Source organism: Nelumbo nucifera, chromosome 2 (genome assembly GCF_055504915.1).
Source record: "Nelumbo nucifera cultivar China Antique chromosome 2, China Antique-T2T, whole genome shotgun sequence".
NCBI lineage: Eukaryota > Viridiplantae > Streptophyta > Magnoliopsida > Proteales > Nelumbonaceae > Nelumbo > Nelumbo nucifera.
The window spans coordinates 13,468,126-13,489,221 of NC_142650.1; the positions used below are offsets into that span (position 1 = coordinate 13,468,126).

The 21,096-nt window shown below is 37.6% G+C and overlaps 1 protein-coding gene across 1 annotated transcript; it reads right to left on the reverse strand.

Moving 5' to 3' along the window:
* Positions 1–246: 246 nt before the first annotated feature.
* LOC104597192 (uncharacterized) lies at positions 247–6,406 on the reverse strand. Its single transcript, XM_010258626.3, has 3 exons — positions 5,618–6,406; positions 1,652–1,868; positions 247–1,245 (listed from the first exon to the last, which is right to left on the reverse strand). Exons 1-3 carry the CDS (start codon positions 5,921–5,923, stop codon positions 752–754), a joined length of 1,017 nt encoding a protein of 338 aa, XP_010256928.1. The 5' UTR covers positions 5,924–6,406; the 3' UTR covers positions 247–751.
* Positions 6,407–21,096: the final 14,690 nt, after the last annotated feature.

Below are 21,096 nucleotides of genomic sequence, written 5' to 3' on the forward strand. Positions count from 1 at the left end.
TTTTTGGAGAAAACAGAACCAGTCACCTGACTGGTTCCCGGTTTCCAGTCCAACCATCTGGTCCGATCCGGTCCGGTTTTGAAAACCATAGTTACAGGTCCAGACCTGTTCTCGGTTACTCAGTCCAAACATTTAGCATACTATCACAATCTGTATTATATAGATATAAAAAGCTTACAAGTTACAACCCATTGAATGAGTTGCTGGTTTGATGTGCACAAGGGGAACAGATTGTAGAGCATATTATATATCCCAAAACTCTTAATATTAATTGAACAGAATAAAAGTTGACACCAAGCAAGCAGCCTTTGAACTGCAGCCGGGAAGACAAACTTGGAAGTTTCGTGAGGAAAAATGAAAAAGTACAAACAGATCAAAAACTCCTGTGCCCATAAAATAAAGAGGCAAGGAAGTCACACAAAATGACATTTAAAAGAACAAATATATCTCAAGCAATCAACAAAAAAATTATGGAATGATGCATCAGGGTCAAGCAAGTACTGCCTTGCTTTCTGCTGGTGCAGGAAAATAATTGGAAGAGAGACAAAACTCCATAATATGGATGCTCCACCAAAATATGGCTTGTTATTTGTTGTGTATCGACTGTATGAATCAACCTATTTTCTGTTTATGGCTTATTTCATATCTAAATGATCCCTTTTCTTTATTGTTGTTCTTATTTTTCGGGTGCTTGAAAAGCAGCCTCATATGATGAAATGGATTTTATTATCCCGCTAAATTCTGTACATCTTCATAGAGCTCTAAATGACTGCCTCCACCTCTCCAGCTTCCATCTACGTTGATGATCATTGCTCTTGGGCTTCAACAATCGTTCTGCTTCAATTTCAGATTGGATAGAAGATTGCAGCCTTTTCAAATGCCCCATGCACTGTTTATGATCAGAACAACAGGTCTCAGGCTCAGGGATACTTCGTTCATCGGGATTGAGCTTTCTCTGGTAGGCAGAGTGCCACTTGGCTTGCAAATAAGCAAAAGACCTCCATGGAGGAAGAGGCATTGAGTTTTGCTTCAGAGAAGACCTTGCAGCTTCCACCAGAACTTGAAGGAATTGTTTGAGCTTCGATGGGGAACCCACATACACCACTGGAACTGAATTCAACACTGCATCATAAGATTCAACCGCCCTTGCTATTTCAAAGTGGCTACGGAAATCAATATCAATGATCAAGCGTTCTGTGTTCCCGGAATGATGATGAGTGACAACATCAATATATTCATGATCACCTTTACATCAAACAATTAAAAGGGGAAAAATGTCAGAAATGGTTCCATTCGAAGAAAGTAATTTCTCTAGCACAGCATGGGGACACATAAACAGGAGAACCTCCTAGGCCAAAATTGATTGCATTATCCTAAATCTTTGATCCATCGTATTTTCTTCTTTCAAAAAAGAACTTGTCAGATGATCCAGTAAATGAAAGGGTAGTCAATTTTGGTCTGAAAATATCAACAAGAAATGGAGACATAAAATGGATGTTAAAATCCTATTATGCATGCAATGTGTACAGACACACTTCCATTAACTATTAACCCCCCCCACCCCCAAAGTTCCCCATTTCTATGTGCTTGATAAACAAAACAAAAAGACAAAATAAAGGAGCAGTTTGGGCCAGATATTTTGCCAGCATACCTCCAGGGACCTTTCCACAACCCTGCCACTTTGATGAACATACAGCAGCATCATAACCAGACAATCTCAGGAGCTTTGCCAAACAAAACCTGATGCAGCTAGCATTACATAGGCTTGACTTCACAAAGCAAAGATCTTTCTCATTGATAGAAAGTAGAAGGGAATGGACTGTTGATAACAACTCGCTCTCATACTGATCTACTTTGTGCTTATAAAGCTGGAAAATAACGCATGATCAAAACATTCAGCCAATTGGAAAATGCAACTAAAAGTACACAGTGTAATGGTACATGGAAAGTAACTAATTAGTCCCTAATAGAAAGCAACAACCAAAAACAAGTTGTATGAGAATATGGTCCATGTTGTTGAACTGGAAGTTGAGTCTAGATTGCAGAAATGGTACATGGAAAGATTCATAAATTGCATCACTTGCATAGATTTGACAAAAAAATTTTAGATACACATTTCTCCGGGATAACTCTGTCATAAATTCTTTGAAATTGCCTCTATTTTTCCAACCAATAGATCCTCATAGCCATTGATAGTTCACCAAGGATGTCTAACAAAAATGCAGCTTAAGCATGCCTAGGCAACCTGCACTTGGATTAGGTTATATAGGTAGTCATCCAAGCACCACGACAAAATTTTCTGCTGGGGAATTGATATAATTTAATTTTGAGTATGCATCTTTGGTTAATTGTGAAACTGTGAACCCAGCACCTACAGTAGGATCTTTTATTAGTATAGGGCCACAAATTTGAAACTCCACTCAATAGTGAAGAGAGAAAGGAGAACAGAGGTCAACCAGCTACACCTATGCAGATAACAATCTGGATAGGGGGAGTGGATGGTTTCTGGTTCTTTTTTCATTAAAAACTGTATCTCTTTTACTTCTACACCATTCTTAATTTTCTTAAACTTCCAACTCCCGGTGCTAATAGAATTTTCAGGCTGCTTCTGTTATTTGTTCTATAATAAATTAATAATTGCTTAGAAGCCATATGCAAGTATAGTCATCATTATGTGAAGCTCTTGTTCCTGTCTACAAATATAGAGTTCCCATGTAACAGGTATCATACTGCTGAAATATTCAATCATTTATACAATGCAGGATTCCTAGGCATCAACATGATTGGCCAAGGTCTAGCAACCGAATCTAACATGTGGTGCTAATCTACATAGATCACCAACCACTAAGAATGGAAATTAAAAGAAAATCAGTTTTTGCATGGGTGACCAAGAAGAGTTCTATGGCTGTCAATCCATATTAACAAAAAGAGGTCCCGTGCCCCAGATATGACCCCAACGACTTGGTCACTGGCACCAGACAGTAGTAAATTTTCCACCTATCATGAAAGGAACCACTGATAAGTCTTGAAATCACCTTTCCACCATGATATGACAGGGCCAAGCAGCATATGCATTTCTGTGCAGGTCCACAATCATAGCTATCAATCATGGCAATGCTAGCCAGGCACCTAAGTGATAAGGCATTTTCCTTGGGGGGGGGGGGGAGCACAAAAGGCATTTTCTGCACTGCTTTAGGTAACAAAAAGGACTATGCTTTAGCAAATGTTATTTTTACTTGTGTAAATACATATCTATGTATGTACATGTCGTTCATTATTTATTTGACTGAATTGTCCTTGCAATACTTCCTTTCTTAGATTCATATGCTTTTATTCTCCTATATTCATGGAGTCAATGTCTTGTAACACCCATTTTCTTAGACTCACTAGGTTTGCTCCTTTGCTTATTTGCTTGGATTCTTGTTATATGGAAATCCATGATGTTAAATGTCTTACCACTTTTCTGAATGAAATTTGATTATATTGCATATAAAATATTGAAGTTTATGATTAAAAGTTATATTGCCCTATAAAGTCAATGATAATGTGTCTCTATAAACAAATTTTATTATTATTATTTCTCTTAATATTTTAATAAAATATTATGAAATTGAAAATATGGCCACATGTGAACATAGAAAACACCCAATAAATTATAGGTCAGATTTTCCAAAATACTGCGCAGATGATTAGTGGTACCCTACCACTAGGGTGATAACAAGTCTTGGGCCAGGTGGGCCAATGCCAATCCGAGCTTGACTTGACCCAACCAAAGCTTTTGCAAAGGTTAGGCCTGAGTTTTCAGGCTCTAGGTTGTGTGTGTCTGTGTGTGTGCATTTTTAGTGGCATATGTACTTTTTTTTTGATAATTGCATCTGTAATATTTGCAATCCATTCTACTCTTAAATTGGACTGTGAAGCCCAATAAAAGATAGATGTGGCGATGTGCAAAAAATATTCAAAAATTCTTTTAAACTCAACCAACCCAAGTTGTGTTGGGTTAAGCTCAAGTTGGGCCAAGGTTGGTAAACATAGGCTTGCCCTCTGGTTGGACCAGGGCCAAGGTTGATAAACATTGTCAAACTTAGGGTTGGGCTTGGTGTAACCCTCAACTTGATCCAACCTACCTGAGTTGCACCTATACTACCACCTTGCCACCTTAATAACCATGGGTAGAAGGTCAAAAGAACAAGTTTGACTATAGCTACTTGAACTTGAAGTGAGTTTGGAGAACATCTTTTTTTTTATTGGAAATGGCATCTACCATTTGCTAAAGCCAATCAATTGGCATTTTGGTACCACATGGATGCATCATATAAACCTGATCATGTACTTTTAACATAGAACCACACTATAATCAGTGATCCAAGTTCCCACATCTTTAGATGTACTTGGAAGTTGAAAGCACCCTAGATTATTACTTCACCACTAAAAATGGTGTCAGTTGTCCTCTCCTCCAAAAGAATGAACAAGACAAATAAACAAACAACTAAGATGATGGTTGGAAGTCAAACATTGCCACTTATATCTAAAGTAACCAGGTAAGTGGTGGATGGTGGTTGGTAATCTCTCTCTTAGTGTGTTTGGCTATGCCATTGGTAAGCCTACTTATATCTGAAATTTTGCTTGGATTAATAAATTATTGAAACACCAATTGCCACTTATCTTTGTGTAGTGTTTCCTTATCCATTCAACCTCTTAAAACTTTCATGATAATATGAGCATCCCTTAACTGTCATATCCATGTTCAAAGAGAAGAAAATGCAATAGTCATTCTAATAAAAAACTTCAACATGTCAGACTTCAGGTATAGACTGTTCAGATTAAAAAAAAGAACTCTTATCCCAATAAGATCTGCTTAGGCTTCAAAGGCATTTAGGCTTATAGGTACTTATTTGATCTACCCGAGGTACCTGAGGCTTTCCTAAAGAATGATATAACCATGCAAGGAGGAAATCCAAATAACTATTTGCCATCAGAAAGTTGTCATCGTCTCTAAGTCGCCTGATATATCCTTCAATTTATGCCCATCTTCCCAGTTGGCCGAGTGGCTTTTACCAAAAGCCCCCAGAATCCTGAACCAACTCTTTAAAGTGATGAAAATGAAGCTTGAAACGGAAAAGAAATTAATTTGTCACACTTGATGGATATCAAACAAAAACATATTAGAGTTTTAGGGAAAAACAGAAAGAAGGTGAAATCCCTGAAACGGAGCTGTAGTGTTTAGTCAGCTGCCGTTCAACAGATATGCACGAGTAGAAAAATATAGAAAGAGAGATACTACGATTTTGGAAATATTATATGACAAATTTTTCACAACCAATTGACATAGAGCAGCGAAATACAGATTACAAGATAATCACGTCAAGAATACTAAAATACAAACTATGCAACAAACAAAATGCTTTTGGTAAGTTCACATCCTTCACGCCTTCACGGTCATAACATACAAACAACTAGCTAAGAAAGTATACCACTATGAGGTAAGGTTTGATGCATGAGGGGAGGGGGAATAGAAATGGTTAACATAATAAAAGGAGTAGCGGCAATTAAATATTCCGCTGAAATAGAAACAAAGGAAAAGGCTACGGGAAGAAGGTTATAGAGCACAACTAACCGAAATCTTATCAGCAAGATGGGCGATATCAGAAAAACTAGAATCACTATCGCTGCTGCATCTCGAATCTGCACCACTGCTTCCATTCTCCAGGAAATCGCTGACCATTAACCCCAGGTCATGCTCACTTTCGTGGCTGAAAGCATCTACCTTCCCAACGAGCGGTGCACCACCACTTCCCACCAGTCTTAACCAAAGGTTCCCGGCCGCGACGTAAGCGCGGCAATCCTTGCCTCCAGCATGGCGGGCGTCCCCTTGAGCAGGCCCGACGGCAGCCCTGGGTTCAAACGCCCACGTTTCTAGCATAAATAAGCCTTGTGAATTGTGATCACAATTACAAGCTCTAGGTTTTCTGTTACAAGCATGGAAAATTCGAAATTCAAAGCAGGAAATTCATAATTGATTTTGTCATGTGAAAGAGACTCCTCAGCTCCCCTTCTGACGACCTAAGATGAAGAATAAGTGATAATTTTGAATTGCAAAACCCCTAAACACGAAAGCCTACGCCATATTTATGAAAAAGGGCGTTCGCCACGAGAGAATCCGAGAAACAAAACCAGTTAAATGAATTTGACGGATGCGAATCGAAACCAGTTTGAATTCCGGAAACCTTAATTCGGGATCTCGACGAGCAGGAATCGAAAAGAATCATACAGTCGAAGAGCGAACAAACCCTAATCCTAATTTTTGTTGGTGCAATTCGGCATTTGGGATTGTTGGCGGATCCAAAGGGTGTGAGAAGGAAGAAAAGCCCGCTGCAAACCCGGAGGAGGAGAGGCCAAAAGCAACGGGATCGGTCTTCATGTAATGCCCTTTCTCAAGTGGAAGGTCTAATGACGATAATACCCTTTCCCATTCTCCGAATGAATGGCTCAACGATACTTGAAAATGAAATTTTCTATTTCTCTCTACACATTTTGTAAACTTTTTGTACAACATGGCCGATTAAAGATGAGTTTCATCGCCCATCTCCGTACCGTACACGTGGCCGATTAAAATAAAGTACGGGCACTTGATGTTCGATCATTTGGATCGACGGTTGACAAGTCGACGGGGTCAACAAGTCAACTTCAAAGTGGGCCCATGCATCTGAATTTGAATGATACACGGAACAAATCACAAATGTCAAAGCATGGATATGATTGTAATTACGCATATGCTTTCTTATTTCCCTTTTCTTTTTATTTGGTTTAACTTCGTGACTTGGGAAACAAGGAAGTGTAAGTTTGGCCGGGAAAACCGTAAAAAAAAAGGCAGAAAGCGCATTAACGGGCTCCAAAGCCAAATGGAAATGACTTGAGCGGCACGGCAGCCCAATCCCACGTGACAATACTCAATAGACGACGGTATGTGGACGTGGCGTCATAGGTTCCGTGTCGACAGTCGGCCATTTTCCCTTTTTCATTTTGGAAAAATCTTCAACTGACAACTGATCGCCCCCCCCCTTTATTCACGTAAAATTTTTACTAAAATGTCTGTACTCTGCTCTGTATTTTCCTTAATTTGACTGATCAGTACGAGTCACAATTTTGTAGTTCGATATGGATGAATCTGACAGTAAATTGATGTCAAATTCATAGACAAGATTTGGTTTATAAGGAGGGTTATTAATAGATTATGGGGGGCTGTAACGTCACTCTTTGCCCCAGGGCTTTTTGCACCATCCTAGGACTTCAATGAGTGTAGGTCATTATCCAACATATTTAATAGGTTAATCATCTATATAGTAGATCAAAATTTTTGGGAGATAAGGCATCAAATATCCCTTTTAGTTTTTTTCTCTTTTTATTTAGAGGACTAAAGTTGGTTAATGAGATTTTGATTTATATTTATCAAGATATTTATGTTTTTCTTTAGATTTATATGGGGTTTATGAAATTTTTATTTTTTTTTAATATCAATTACCCAAATAAAATGATATTCATCTCTTAAATGGATAAGTAACTTTTTCATATGAGAAAAAAATTGTTAACACTAGCATGGAACAAAACTATCCCTTTAGTAAAAGCTTTTTATAACTAAAACGGTTATTTTTTTTATCTACCTAAGAAATAAAAGAACATAGATAAATGTATTTACTCGAGTAAGTATTTTTCAAGAAACACTTATCTAAATAAATAACTTCTTGAACAGCAAACAAGGCCTAAAATCAATCTTATTAGCCACCTGCCACCTAACAAATGTTGTCTACTGAAATTTTTGTAAGGAAAAAATCTTTCATGCCTGAAAGATTTTGATCCATCAATACCACCCATGAAGGTTAATGAAAATCCATTTAATTGGTTATAAGTTTTTCTCTTATATCTTTTTTTTTTTATATCATAGCCCAATCCATTTTATAAAAGTGGACATAAATTTTGGGATTTTGTGACAATCTGTTATTGGGCTCAAGTTTTATAGGTGTATATTTCGAAGACAAGCTTCAACTTAAGCAGTTTTGATCTACCATTTTTTTTTTCGAGAAGATTTCAATCATGTTTCATTCATTCAAGAGATTGGTACAAAGAGATGTCAACAAGGTCAAGTAAATATCAGAGATACATTCACAAGAAGAACAAAACAAATGTCAACAAGGCCAAGTAAATATTAGAGATACATTCTCAAGAAGAACAAAACAAAGAGATGGATTTAGGAGAATCAGAAAAACTTTTGCAACTAAAGTAAGGTGACTTAACATCACAAACAGAAGTAGATAAATACACCCCCGATCCACCATAACTAGTGAGCAAATTGACAAGAGGAGTTACCAACTAAAATGAAAACTGACAAAGGAGGTTACATAGCCACAAGCCATGAACTGTAATTTCCAACCACTCCAAAAAAAAAACCGCAAAAGATGGCATCATCTGTAACTGCCATCCAGCACACAAAAAAAACTGCCGATTATGAGCTGTCATCCAAAGAACGTCAAAGAACTGTAACATCCGTCCACAATGCCAAAAAATTGGAACTGTCATCTGAAAAACCAGAGAACTGAAACTTCCATTCAAGACGTCGGAGCACAATCATGACCATCTAGGACGTCGGAGAATTGAAACTACTTTTCAAAATTCTGGAGATAGAAAAACAAGGGGCAAATCCATCGGTGATTTTTGTAGAAAGGAGATTATAGCAGTAACTTCTTATCAAAAAGCCCGTAGAAAAAAGCAACCAAAGAAAAACAAAGGGGAGGGGAGAAACAGAGAGAGAAGGGGGTGACTCTCGAGAGATCTCAAGGGGAAAACAGAGAGAGAGAGAAGGGAAAAACACAGAAGAGGGGAAATACATAAAGCGAGAGAGAGAGAGAGGAAACACATAAAAGGAGAAAAACAAAGATCTTGAGAGAGAAATGGGGGGAAAACACAGAATATGAGAGAAATAGAGAAAAGGGAAAAACACAGAAGAGGGGAGAAAAACAAACAACAAACTAAAAAAAAAAAAGAAAACCTCAAGAGATCTCGATAGTAAAACCTCTCTCAAAACATAAAAAACACATTGGGTTATGTACATAGAGATGTTAGCAGAAGAAATATAAGGTGTTTTTCGTTATCATTCCCATTTACACATTGTATGTATGACCTAATGGTTCCTACAAGTTTGAAACTATAATAAGCTATTGTATAGTTTGTTTTGTGCAATTATACCTTACAACCATGTGTTATATAACAAACATCATTAATAATAATTGGATCAAACCCACTATGAATCCAATAAATAAAGACTCCAATCCACTCATTTATATCATGACTAATATAAGTCATTTATGATCCAATTCAACGAGACCCTTCTCGTTTTTTTTCTTTTTTTTTGGCTTGGCTTTGGGGCTACACAACGAGGTAGCCCATTTCCCATCCACTGGAGCGGAATTTGATCCCAGCTCCCTGCTACAACCAGACCCAGAATTAAAAATATATTGAAGAGCATTATTAATATAGGACTCGGATACCAAATATGAAAATAATATCTAATACAAAGTTTACACTCTATAAATTTATATTTGTACTCCTTTCAAATTAAGCCATTGGAAGGAGTACAAATATAAATATGAACTGTATAAATACAAACAAATAATACAAAATACAAGGTTTTGTATTTTATATATTTGTATTTATATTCCTTCCAAACTGAGCTTTAAGGATCAATTGGGTGCAATCGGAGAGAGTTAACCTCAAGAGATACATTCAAGGATGATCTTTGTCTTTTCTTCTTTTTCTTCTCAAGTTTGGACGATCAGTGTGGAATTGATTCATAAAAGCAATGCCTTTCTCTGCTGAATCATGTTAATTAGATGGTTGGTGATAACATATAGGCTGGTATATATGTCTTTTAATTTTTTTTTTTTTTGGTTTTCCATATATAGGCTATAGTATCTCGATTGCATGGGTTTCATTGCTGAATCATCAATAGAGAAAAGAAAATGGAACCCCCTACCTATGTATTCAATCCTTATTGTATTCAAGTCCAAACTGTTTGTGCTTTAATTTATACTGGGAATCTGTATATACACATTTTTTATGTCACAAAGCCGGTTTAATTACATTCTGGGTGTGGTTCATCAACTTCATGAAACCTATGCCTTTCTTTTCATTTCATGAGAAGGTTCCATGAAAGAACTCAGAATTTGAAGCTTATCCTGAACTGGGGACTCAGTCACAGACTACTATATAACCTTTATTATGCAGGTTTTGGGTGGGAGGGAACATAGGGCGTCATGTTATGTTTTTAATGGTTTCTTATTTTGCCAAAAAAAAAAAAACACCAACAACCTGGCTAACAAAAAAAAAAGCATATATATGCTAAAGGTTGTCTCTCCCATCTTTTTCTTTTTTGATTTATTAAACTGTGTGTCTGTTTAGTCTACACTATACAAGCAGATCTTTTATTTGTTTATTTGTAGCGGGTACAGAAACACAATTGGCATCATCAATTAATTGATGGATGAGACCCTCTTCTCTTTCTTTTGAGTTTTGGTTCTAGCCTGTGTCAATGATGTGGTTCCATGGAATCAAGGTAGAACTCCAAGATCTATATTTATATTATTATAAAAAGTATGAATGAGGGTGTGGAGATTTTTTTGACTAAAATGCCCATTTTTGTTATTTAGTCCATCTCTAATTATGAAGGTTGAAAATGTAATTTCAATTAATTCTTTTTACCTCATTTAATCCCCTCTCATTAACTTCCATTATTCTCTCTTATTAAATCCCATATTTAAGTTATCTTTTCACTAATAAATGATACTAATTAGATCTATATCCAATACTTTTAATAATATAAACCCATATATTTTAAAACTCTCAAAAACAAAATCATTTTTTATCCAAGTGATGACTAAGCAATTCGACCATCCGAACCAAATTGGCCAACCCATGAAGTCATAGTTAGATAATAAAATTTTTAAATAGAAATAAATGTAGAAATTTACAAAATTGTAGAAAAAATATACACATTTATGATATTTTTTATTAATCAAATTAGAAAACAAGTGTAATAAACAATAATTATTTTTAGGGTAAATTTCTTAAACTACCCTTATGGTTTAACTAATTGACTAAGTATACCCTTACTGTTTGACTATTGTCTAATGCTACCCCTACTGTTTTTGACAATTGACAAACTCTATCCTTACCGTTAGGATCCATTAATTCCCTCACACATGATATATTATTTTTTTGAAAAACACAATTTTACCCTTCATCCCTCTCCTTCTCCCTTCTTCTTCTCCTCCTTCTTCACCATCTTCTTCAAGAGACCCACCAGTTCCAGGAAGGCAACAGTTATGGGGAATTCTTTCACTGCTCTTCTTGGATTTCCAACCACTCAAGCAATTGAACTCCTCCAAGAGCCGTAATCCAAGAGAGTTGCAAATCTTGAAGTTCTTTCTCTCCTACCTTGGCGGGACTGAGAACAGAAGTCACACCGACCGGTGTTGTAGATCAAAGCTGTGTGGAGCTTCCTGCTCCACAGTATTTCTCCTCTGAATTGGTGAGAGAAAATGAAGGGTACCAAAAGATGAGGTGGTGTTCAAGGGGTTGAGTATCATCGACGTGCTAATGGCAATTCCCAAGGCTGAAGTCAAGAGGATGAGGGGGAAAGTCATTCAATTGATGCCTATGATTATGTGCAGGAGTCATGGGAGCTCCCTGGGTTTGATAGTGGAAGAGTGGGTAACCGGAATAATTGGTGAAGAGGTCGAGATTAAAGTGGGAAGGGAGTTTCCTGGCGTGTACCCAACACCCAACACATTTTGGCTCTAGGTTATCTAATCCTGTTTTTGTTGCTAAGAAGCAAAGAGACAAACCAAAGAGAGGAGGAAGAGGGTGAGAGAGATAATGTGTTTGTGGATTTGGTGCTAGAGAACATGGTGGAAGGGGAGAGAGAAAAGCAAGGGAAGCTGTAGATTCAAATCATTTGGTTGGTTTTTTCTTCTTCATTTCATCATTATAGTGCCCACATTGGTGTGAATGAAGATGGATATGTAGGTAGATTAGAATTTACCATGCTCACATCTCCGAAACATCATTGTCCGAGCCGCTGCTATAGGTTGCAGCAGCGACGGTGATGAAACATGAGTGAAAAGGAGAAGGGACAGATGGAGAGAGAGAGAGAGAGAGGTCGTGTGAAGGGGTCCGCCACTGCTACAGATTGTAGCAGCGACAGTGATGAAATAGGGGCGAGAAGGAGAGGGGACGGATGGAGTGAGAGAGAGAGAGAGAGAGAGGGTCGTATGGAGGGGTCTACCGTTGTTACAAGTTGCAGTAGCGGCGGTGATGAAACAGGGGCGAGAGGGAGAGGGAACAGAGGGGATGGACAGAGAGAGAGAGAGAGAGAGGGCAATGTCGAGGGGTCCACCATTGCTACAGGTTGCAACAGCGGCGGTGATGTAACAAGGGCAAGAGGAAGAGGAAACGAAGGGGATGGACGAAGAGAGAGAGAGAGAGAGAGAGCCGTGTGGAGGGGTCCGCCACTGTTGCAATGACGGTGATGAAACAAGGGCAAGAGGGACTTGCACGCCGAGGAAGATGAAGAAGAAGAAATGAGCTTTCACATAAGGGCTAAATAGACATTTTAACCCTGCTATTAATATTTTAATGGCAATAGTCATTTTTTGAAACAATAGGGGTAGTATTAGACAATATTCAAACAGTAGGGGTATACTTAGTCAAATAGCTAAACCATAAGGGTAGTTTTAAAAATTTGCCCTTATTTTTATTGATGATGAAAATGAAATACATAATCTAAAACTAACCAAAAATGAAATTATTTTCCTATTTAGCGGAGATCAATAGCTCAACTTGTCAAATCTATCAACCTTTAATGTCATAATTAAATAATAAAACTTAATAAAATATAAAAAACACAAAAATAAAAGAAATACATCTATAATTTCATATTTATACTACCATTAAAAATATGAATAAGATTGTGGAATTTCTTTTGACTAAAATACCCATGTTTTAATATAATCCCTATTTAATTGTGAGGTTTAAAATATAGTTTGAACTACAATTTTTACCTCATTCAATTCCCTCTCTTTATAAGTCTTACATTTTTTTTTATAAATGAACAAAAAAAAATATACACTAAGAAGAAAAAACATTACAAAAAAAAAAGATGAATCTAGCCAAGTATGTATGCTTGTCAACGATACTCAAAACTTTCAACCCAATATGAGATGCTTACATAATCAGATTCAGATTTTACAACTTGCATCTAATTAATAGTAAAAAAAATATAAAAATAAAAATACATGAATCTTATATTAAAATTTTGGATATATTATTCTTATCATTATCATCGCCTAGAATATGGCTACTATATAGCCACTATAAAGGTTATATATTCAATTGAGATCGTTAGCATTAATTAAGCTCTTGGTTTAGAAGCCAATGATGGGATGACCATGCATTTCAATATCATGTTCCTATTGTACAATGGCTCTGAAGAACAATAATTCTATGGGGTTTAATTTCGTGTTGGTTTGGAATCCACCCAACAACTATACCTGCCTTAGTGGTGAAATGAACCCACTATTTCTTTTTTTTTTTAACCAAATGATTTCAAAGGTATGCGCCATAGGAAGATTTTGAGCAGATTCCATAATTTTTGTTTAAATAACATTAAAGGTTTAGGTTGAAAGAGAAAGCAGCCTGCAATCATTTATATGACATGACAGAATGTCAATGTTAATAGGATATATAGCGGTAGGTAGAGTCTTCTAATATCAAACCGAAATGAGGAATCAAATGATTAATTATTCGGGTAAACCGCGAGGCCTCGAGCAGGACCTTGTTGGATAGAACTGCTACATCATTTTAGATTCTAAACAGCACGATTACGACAGATTATCACCCTTGTTCGCACTTTTCCGGAGAAGAATAAAAATTAAAAGTTAAAAAAAAAATATCAGAACAAACTATACTATAGTTTCTTGATTTTGTCCCACCCACTACATAAGAATGCACATGGCAATTGAATACTAAGCTGTATCCATATGATGGCCAAAGCCAAACACATTTGGTTAACAATCAACATTATGGCAAATTAAGGCAATCTGGACGTGTCATTGTTGTATTGTAGGTTCACCAATAAAGCTAACAGTAGGGATGTTTACGGGTCGGGTTGGGTCAGTTTACTGTGGTTTTTCTAACCGATTCGACCTGGTCGGGTTATCTGACATAGAAACCGAAACCGATCCAGTGTTAAGCAAAACCGACCTGGTCGGTTTGAGTCGGGTTGGGTCGGTTTGGCTCGGTTTCGGTTATAAGTTCATCCCTGTGATAAAATCTTGCTAATTTTAAAAACAGTCATAAATTGAACACCATTTCAGCCATCTCCTATGATAAAATTTAAATGAAAAGTTAATCACAAAAGTTGTTCATTAATCACTATTCACTAATCCAAAGTTTCTTGCAACCATTCAAAAACTAGGTGGCTTAATGGGCTTTGGAACTTCATGTTTGAACTAGGAACTAAGTCGGTTCGGTTTCGGTTTTCTTGTATGAAAACCGAAACCGACCCGTGCTGATGAAAACCCAGCCGACTCAGGTTGGGCCAGTCTGGGTTGGTCGGGTTGGGCCTTCTTATGAACAGCCCTAGCTAATAGACTAGTCACTAGGGGGCAGTCGTGTCTGTTGGATAACTTTATAGCTTAATAATCCAGTATTGTTACCATTTGAAATTGCAACCGTTAAGGGGGTGGTTACTGGTTAGGAGGAGCACATGTCGGAATAGTGGTGGTGGTATCATTAGAGACCGAGGTGACAATCTATTACTACCTTTTGCAAGCTTCTATGTTGTTGAAGTCTCAAATACTCAAGTCCAGGCCCAAGCCCTATTGGACGGGCTCAGCCGCTCAGGTTATGTGATGAGATTGGGCTAGCTGAATTTTGGGTTGAGATGGAATTAAAGGTTCTGGTGACAATGGTTAAAGGCGAATCTGTTGTTCTTTGGCGCTTGTGGCATATCTGGGATGAAACTGATCGAGGGCCTACTTAGTTAGGAAAGTCGATCATGTTTAGGCCCCGTTCATTTTTCGGTAAGTTATTTATCCGGGTAAATGCAGTTACCTGGGAAATATTTTTATCTGGGTAAGTGCATTTATCCACGTTCTTTTTATTTCTCATGTAAATAAGGTAATGACCATTTTAACCATAAAAATCCATTATTAAAAAGGGCATTTTTGTCCCATTCAAGTGTTGGCAACTTTCCTCCTAGGTGGGAAAGTTATTTACCCACCTAAGAGATGGGTATCACTTACCCTTAGGTGAAAAAGAACATGAGATTCTTGGTCAATGGGAACCAAAATCCCATTGACCAACTTTCCCCCCTCTCAAAATCCGAAAAAAGAATGCCCCCTTATAGATAGTGCAAGTGGGTTGTGGATGCGTTAGCAAATCACAAGTGGGATATAGAAAGGAATCGGATCTTTAGCCCAAATGATAAGTTGACCCCGTTTGGCTTATCTTTTCGTGGGGTTTTTTGGCTGTTTATAAGTTGGGCAGGCGGTTTTTCATTTGGTTCGTAACAGATCTAGTTGCCAAAAGTCAGTGCACCAAAAAGATACGAGAAGTCCATTTTAGGCTGATTTCAAAAAGCTTATTTTGGTGACAATGGTTAAAGGTGAATTGCATCTTTCTCGCGTTATTCTCATGCGAAAAGACACGGAAAGATGCACAGTAGTCAAACTAGCTTTATACTGCTCAGATCTTCATGCAAAAACTTAATGTCTTTTAACTGTTAGAACTACTAAAAGATCTTTCCAAAAAAACTTGCCAATTGAACCCTTAACCAGTTCAGATTTACAGGCTCTAAAAAAAAGATAAATTGGGCATACCTTTGGCTTCGACCGAAATATTCTGGATTGTGTTGAGAAAGAAAGAGAGTGCATTGTTTAGGGCAAGATGGTAATAGCGGAATCAAGCCCCGCAATTGCCACCTATCCAGGAGAGTTATTAATGTGTTGCGTTAAATATCCAAAAAAAGGAGAAAAAAATAAACTGACACGGACAAATTACATTTTAAGCATATAGATTAGATGGGAGAGGAAACTAACAAAAGGAGTAAGGGCTCTAATGAACCACGATACATTGAAAGGAGCCAAACACAATCATTGTCGATGGGAAATCCCACCACTGGTTCAGCATAGTTCAAAACCAAATGGACATAAAATGTTGTTGGTCTAAATTTACGGGACAGGCTGAACCACAATTTATTTATTTTTTATTCATTGGGCTACACCACAATTTAATCTGGTCCCTGTGTAAATCATATAAAATGAAATGTATTTTATTTTATTTTGTTTATCAACGAGTGAAATCTACTTGTATATGAATGTACATGTATGCACTATGATGAGGCGGAACCAAGATTCATCTAGGCATCTGTAGCGTCTTGTGGGTAGACTAATGGGAAGGCTTGTGAAGTAGTGGATAGCAGATCCAAGCTATTGGGGTCACTCTATTAGGATAAGTGGAGATACATCATCAATCCCCGCATACATGTAATACGTAAAGGGATTTTCAGAGTAGGTTTGCAAGCTGGGCGGGTTGGGTCGGGTTGAGAGTTAACCCAGGCCCAACCCAAAGATATAAACTTTGGTCTCAGACCGGGCCCAACATGAGTCAGGTTTGCGTTTACAAATCCATGCACAATGCAAGCTCAATCCAACCCAACTCATGGTGGGTTTGGGCTAGGCCTAAGTGATTAATTTTGGTTGCTTTTCTCTTTGTGAGGCAGGGTTCACCTGGAAAGTCGATATGCAAATTTTTTATGAAAACTCTTAGAGAGCCCAGATTGTTGTCCACTCATTTCCTTGATTCTTTGTTGAGACTTTTTTAATGGCTTCTTGAAATCAACTCAGCCAAAGCCTAAGCCCTCCCAAAAGAGACCTAGATTAAATGTTACAATCTATGAACGTGTGCTTAGAGGGGAAGGGTGGTTGGGATTTGTGACTTGTGAGAATGGAAGGTGACAACTGACAGAAAGCAAACATGGATAACGCTCAATGAATTCACAACCACAAAGGAAGGAAGGTGGGGATAGGAAGTACCACCTTGGGTCACGTTAATGCGGTATTATCCTATTTGTACCAAAGGATATTCTCAGGAGCTCGGCTACAATGCGGGTGCTGATTGTCTCAAATGGAGCCCATCTTATTATGGGCCCTAATCTTATTAACATAGAGATGTTGCAGTTTTAAGAGGACATCTCACTAGGACACGTAAGTTGGTTCATTACTAAGCTTGGGAGTGCGTATTTGAAAAATGTGCTTATTCTAATAAGCGTTTATAAGCATTAAATGATGAAAAAATACTTATTTTAACACAGTAGGTAGTATAAGTATTTTTAAAATAACATGGCCGGCCAAGATAGGTTGTAAAGGAAATAAGCAGTTATTGAATAAGTTGTTAAAAAGAAGCATATCCATTGTTACATTTTCCAACCAAATAATGTAATATGATCTATCAATGCATATCTACTGTTATTTTTTCATTAAATTGGCAGGGGAATCATATGACCACTTCAAATTGAATCGGGGATCAGGTAAGGTGAACTCATTTCTCTTCACCTTTTTATCATAAGTATGGAAGTTCTCACACAAATGTTATGTCAAGCCTCTACAGCCAGGCAATTTGAAAGAGTGAAAATTAGTCGGAATAATTCCCCCATCACTCACCTTATATTTGCAGATGACTGCATCCTCTTCTGTAAGGCGGATGTAACTCAGGTTAAAACTCTGGTTAAAATATTGCAGTCTTTCAAAGCCATATCTGGTCAAAATATTGCAGTCTTCTGTAAGGTGGATGTAACTCAGGTTAAAACTCTGGTTAAAATATTGTAGTCTTTCGAACCCCTGCTGGGATCCAAATATCTTGGCACTCAAGTTGGAACAAACATCCGTCTCTGTGACTCTCATAAGGAGGTCATTGAAAGGGTATAGTGAAAAATTGGTTCTTGGAGCTCCAAGTTATTGTCACAGGCGGGTAGAACCACATTAGTTAAATCAATTCTGCAAGCAATCCCTGTATACCCCGTGTCAACATCTATTTTACCAAAGTCAACTACCTCATCCCTTGACAAAATGATAGGAACCTTTCTAGTGGGGGGATTGCAACAAAAATTCCCTTCATACCATTGCTTGGAGGAAGGTATGTCTACCAAAAAACCACGGAGGTTTGGGTTTTAGATCTTTTGACTCTATGAATCAAGCAATGTTTAGTAAGCAGATATGGAGACTACTAATGGATAGCCAAGGTTTATGGAGAAAGCAGATCAAGTCCAGGTATTCTCCAAACACCTCTATCTTCTTTGCAAAAAAAGGCATATACAATTCACAATGGTGGCAACAAGCCTGAAGGTGGCGCTTTTGCTAAGACCCATTTACTGTGGTCAATCAAGGATGGTACAGCAATATCAACCTACCACGACCCTTGGATTCCTACACTGCCAGGACAAGTTCCATCACCAACCTCAACATTTCAATCACAACGGCTTGAATTGAAAGTCTCAAAACTAATAAATTCTGATGGATCTTGGAACCTCCCTTGACTTCAAGAATGTTTTCATGCTTCCACTATCCAACACATACTAGAAGTGACACCAAAGCCTAGCCAAACCAGCGACCTACTAGTTTGGAAGCACAGTGCATCAGGCATCTATTCAGTCAAATCAGCATATCAACTCTTCTCATCTTTAGGGGCTTCAGTATCCTTCACATATTTTAACTGGAAATTACTATGGCAGATAAAAGTGCTATACAGATTCCAAATTTTTCTTTGGAAAGTCCTCTGGGACGGTTTACTCACAAAACAAAAGTGTTTGTCCTGGTTAAATGAACAAGATCGGCTTTGCGTTTTTTGCAAAGTACAAGAAGAAACACTTCATCATCTCCTCTTTCAGTGCCCATTCACACGAGTTGTTTGGTTCGGTGCCCAAATTGGCTTAAACCCCTCTACCATAGGTCAGGACTTGATTCACACTATCATCATTAATTGGTTTACAGGGATGCGTTCAATATTGTGTAAGCAGCAAGCAATAACAAACATTGGCAAATTTGCTTTGATCATCTATCATATATGGGATGCAAGGAACAAGAAAATTTTCGAAAATATTGATTCGAATCCCATGCAAGTGGTTAACTTAGCAATGCCCTTCCAATGGGAGCATCTAACAAATGACGGCAAGCCACCTCAACATCGACTACCATCTTCTAGTCATTTGCCTTGTTTATTTACTGGTGGCTCTTATGATCCAGTTTCAGGTGCTGTAGGACGAGGCTTCATCATCCAACATGGCATGGAAAGTTACACCATTGCAGAAGGAGGACCTTCATGGGCACTCTCAAGCTATGACGCTGAAATTCGAGCCATGTTAAGTGGACTACAAACAACTCTCTCTCATGGTATTATTTGTCTTTTGGTATATATAGACAATGCTGCTTTAGTATATTTTGCAAGAACAGATCGAATTGCTCACTGGATGGAACAGTTACATAAAAGTCACTTGAAACATCTTATTAACTCTTTTAATTATATACATTTTGCACATATTGTAAGGCAACAGAACCAGGCAGCACACATTTTAGCTTACTTGTCATGTAAAGGACTAATCCGAGTTCGCTACAACTCGAGACAATCCCCTCATGTAACTTTCTCTATATAAATATATAATTCCTTCTCCTTTTGACAAAAAAAAATGATTATTCTCAAAATAAAACTTATTTTTGAACTTATTTCTTAAATGTAAATAAATGCTTATTTGTGTGGTTCCAGCCCAATAAACACTTGTTTTTATGCACTTCCAAATTTAGCCTTGATATTATGACAAGTGTCATTGATTTTTTAATAATTCGAATCTTTATTTTAAATATTAAAGGATTAATAATGGCACGAGAAAATCTGCTGCGACCATGGTTGCAGCACTCTCCTGCAATAAATAAAATCAAAACATCAAACTACTTTTTAATTTCCATCACCGGTGCATATGTGTCGCAAGGGAGCACTGTGAATATGGTCACAACAAATATGAATGGGAGAATGACTTTTTTTTGGGAGAATGACCGATACACCCAGTGTCAGAATTTGTAGGTTCAAAGTATATTTGGGGTAGGTGCCAGCTCGGAATTGATGTCAATTCACAGGCGGGTATGGGTGCATAGGATGTGGTTTTTGGACGTTTTGAATATTTATAACTGTGCAGTGGCAATCAGATTTCTGCATTGAATATATCCGTACTTTTCTGGTTTTTTTTTTTCATCTTACGAAAAAGCCATTAACATTAAAAATTGTCTTGTGACGAGTAGAGTTTTAAATCCTTCATTCAATGCAGAATTGCAATTAGCAACAATGCATTTTTTTGGTAAGGAATTAGAATTATGACTCTCAATCTCTCATATTTCTTGGCTAAGAATTGACCCTCGATCTCTCATGTTACATCTATGAAATGTGAATATTGAATAAGAGATTATAAGAGTACAAACCGCATGCTTCCCCGGCTTTAAAAAACAAAACGCCAAACGCATGCTTCCTACCTGTTCCTTTTCAAGTATTCTCACGCATAGCGTTCGTGGCAATTTCGAGTAATAAATTAACCGAAATAAGTGCAAGTTTTTTGTGTATTTTAGAATTTTAAAGCTCAACACATACATGTGTGACTCACAGCTGAGCTTTCCCCAAAGTCACCAGCTTTTGTAATGCTGTTATTCCTGTGGGCTATACAGTCTGGATGAAATGAACCACAAACCGATGGAAAAGTCGTCGAAACCGTGAGCCTCGGGCTCGGGCCCTTCGTCATCCCACTCTTCACAAGTGTACGTTCGCGGCACACCCAACACGGGCTGTATCCATTGGCAAAATTGCCCCTTAGCCCATATGGTTTTTCCGAGCAAAGTCGTGAGTCGCGGTCCTCGCGGACTAATCCTAATTCCTCAACAAGGGCGATAAAGACATATTATTACTACATAAACCGAGAAGATGGGGTATTATAGTAATTTTGTATGC

Coding starts and splice junctions, on each gene's coding strand:
- LOC104597192 (XM_010258626.3), bottom strand. CDS start 5,923: ATGCTAGAAACGTGGGCGTTTGAACCCAGGGCTGCCGTCGGGCCTGCT. Junction 1,869..5,617: donor ATCTTGCTGATAAGATTTCG/GTTAGTTGTGCT, acceptor GTTATTTTCCAG/CTTTATAAGCACAAAGTAGA. Junction 1,246..1,651: donor TTGTGGAAAGGTCCCTGGAG/GTATGCTGGCAA, acceptor TTTGATGTAAAG/GTGATCATGAATATATTGAT.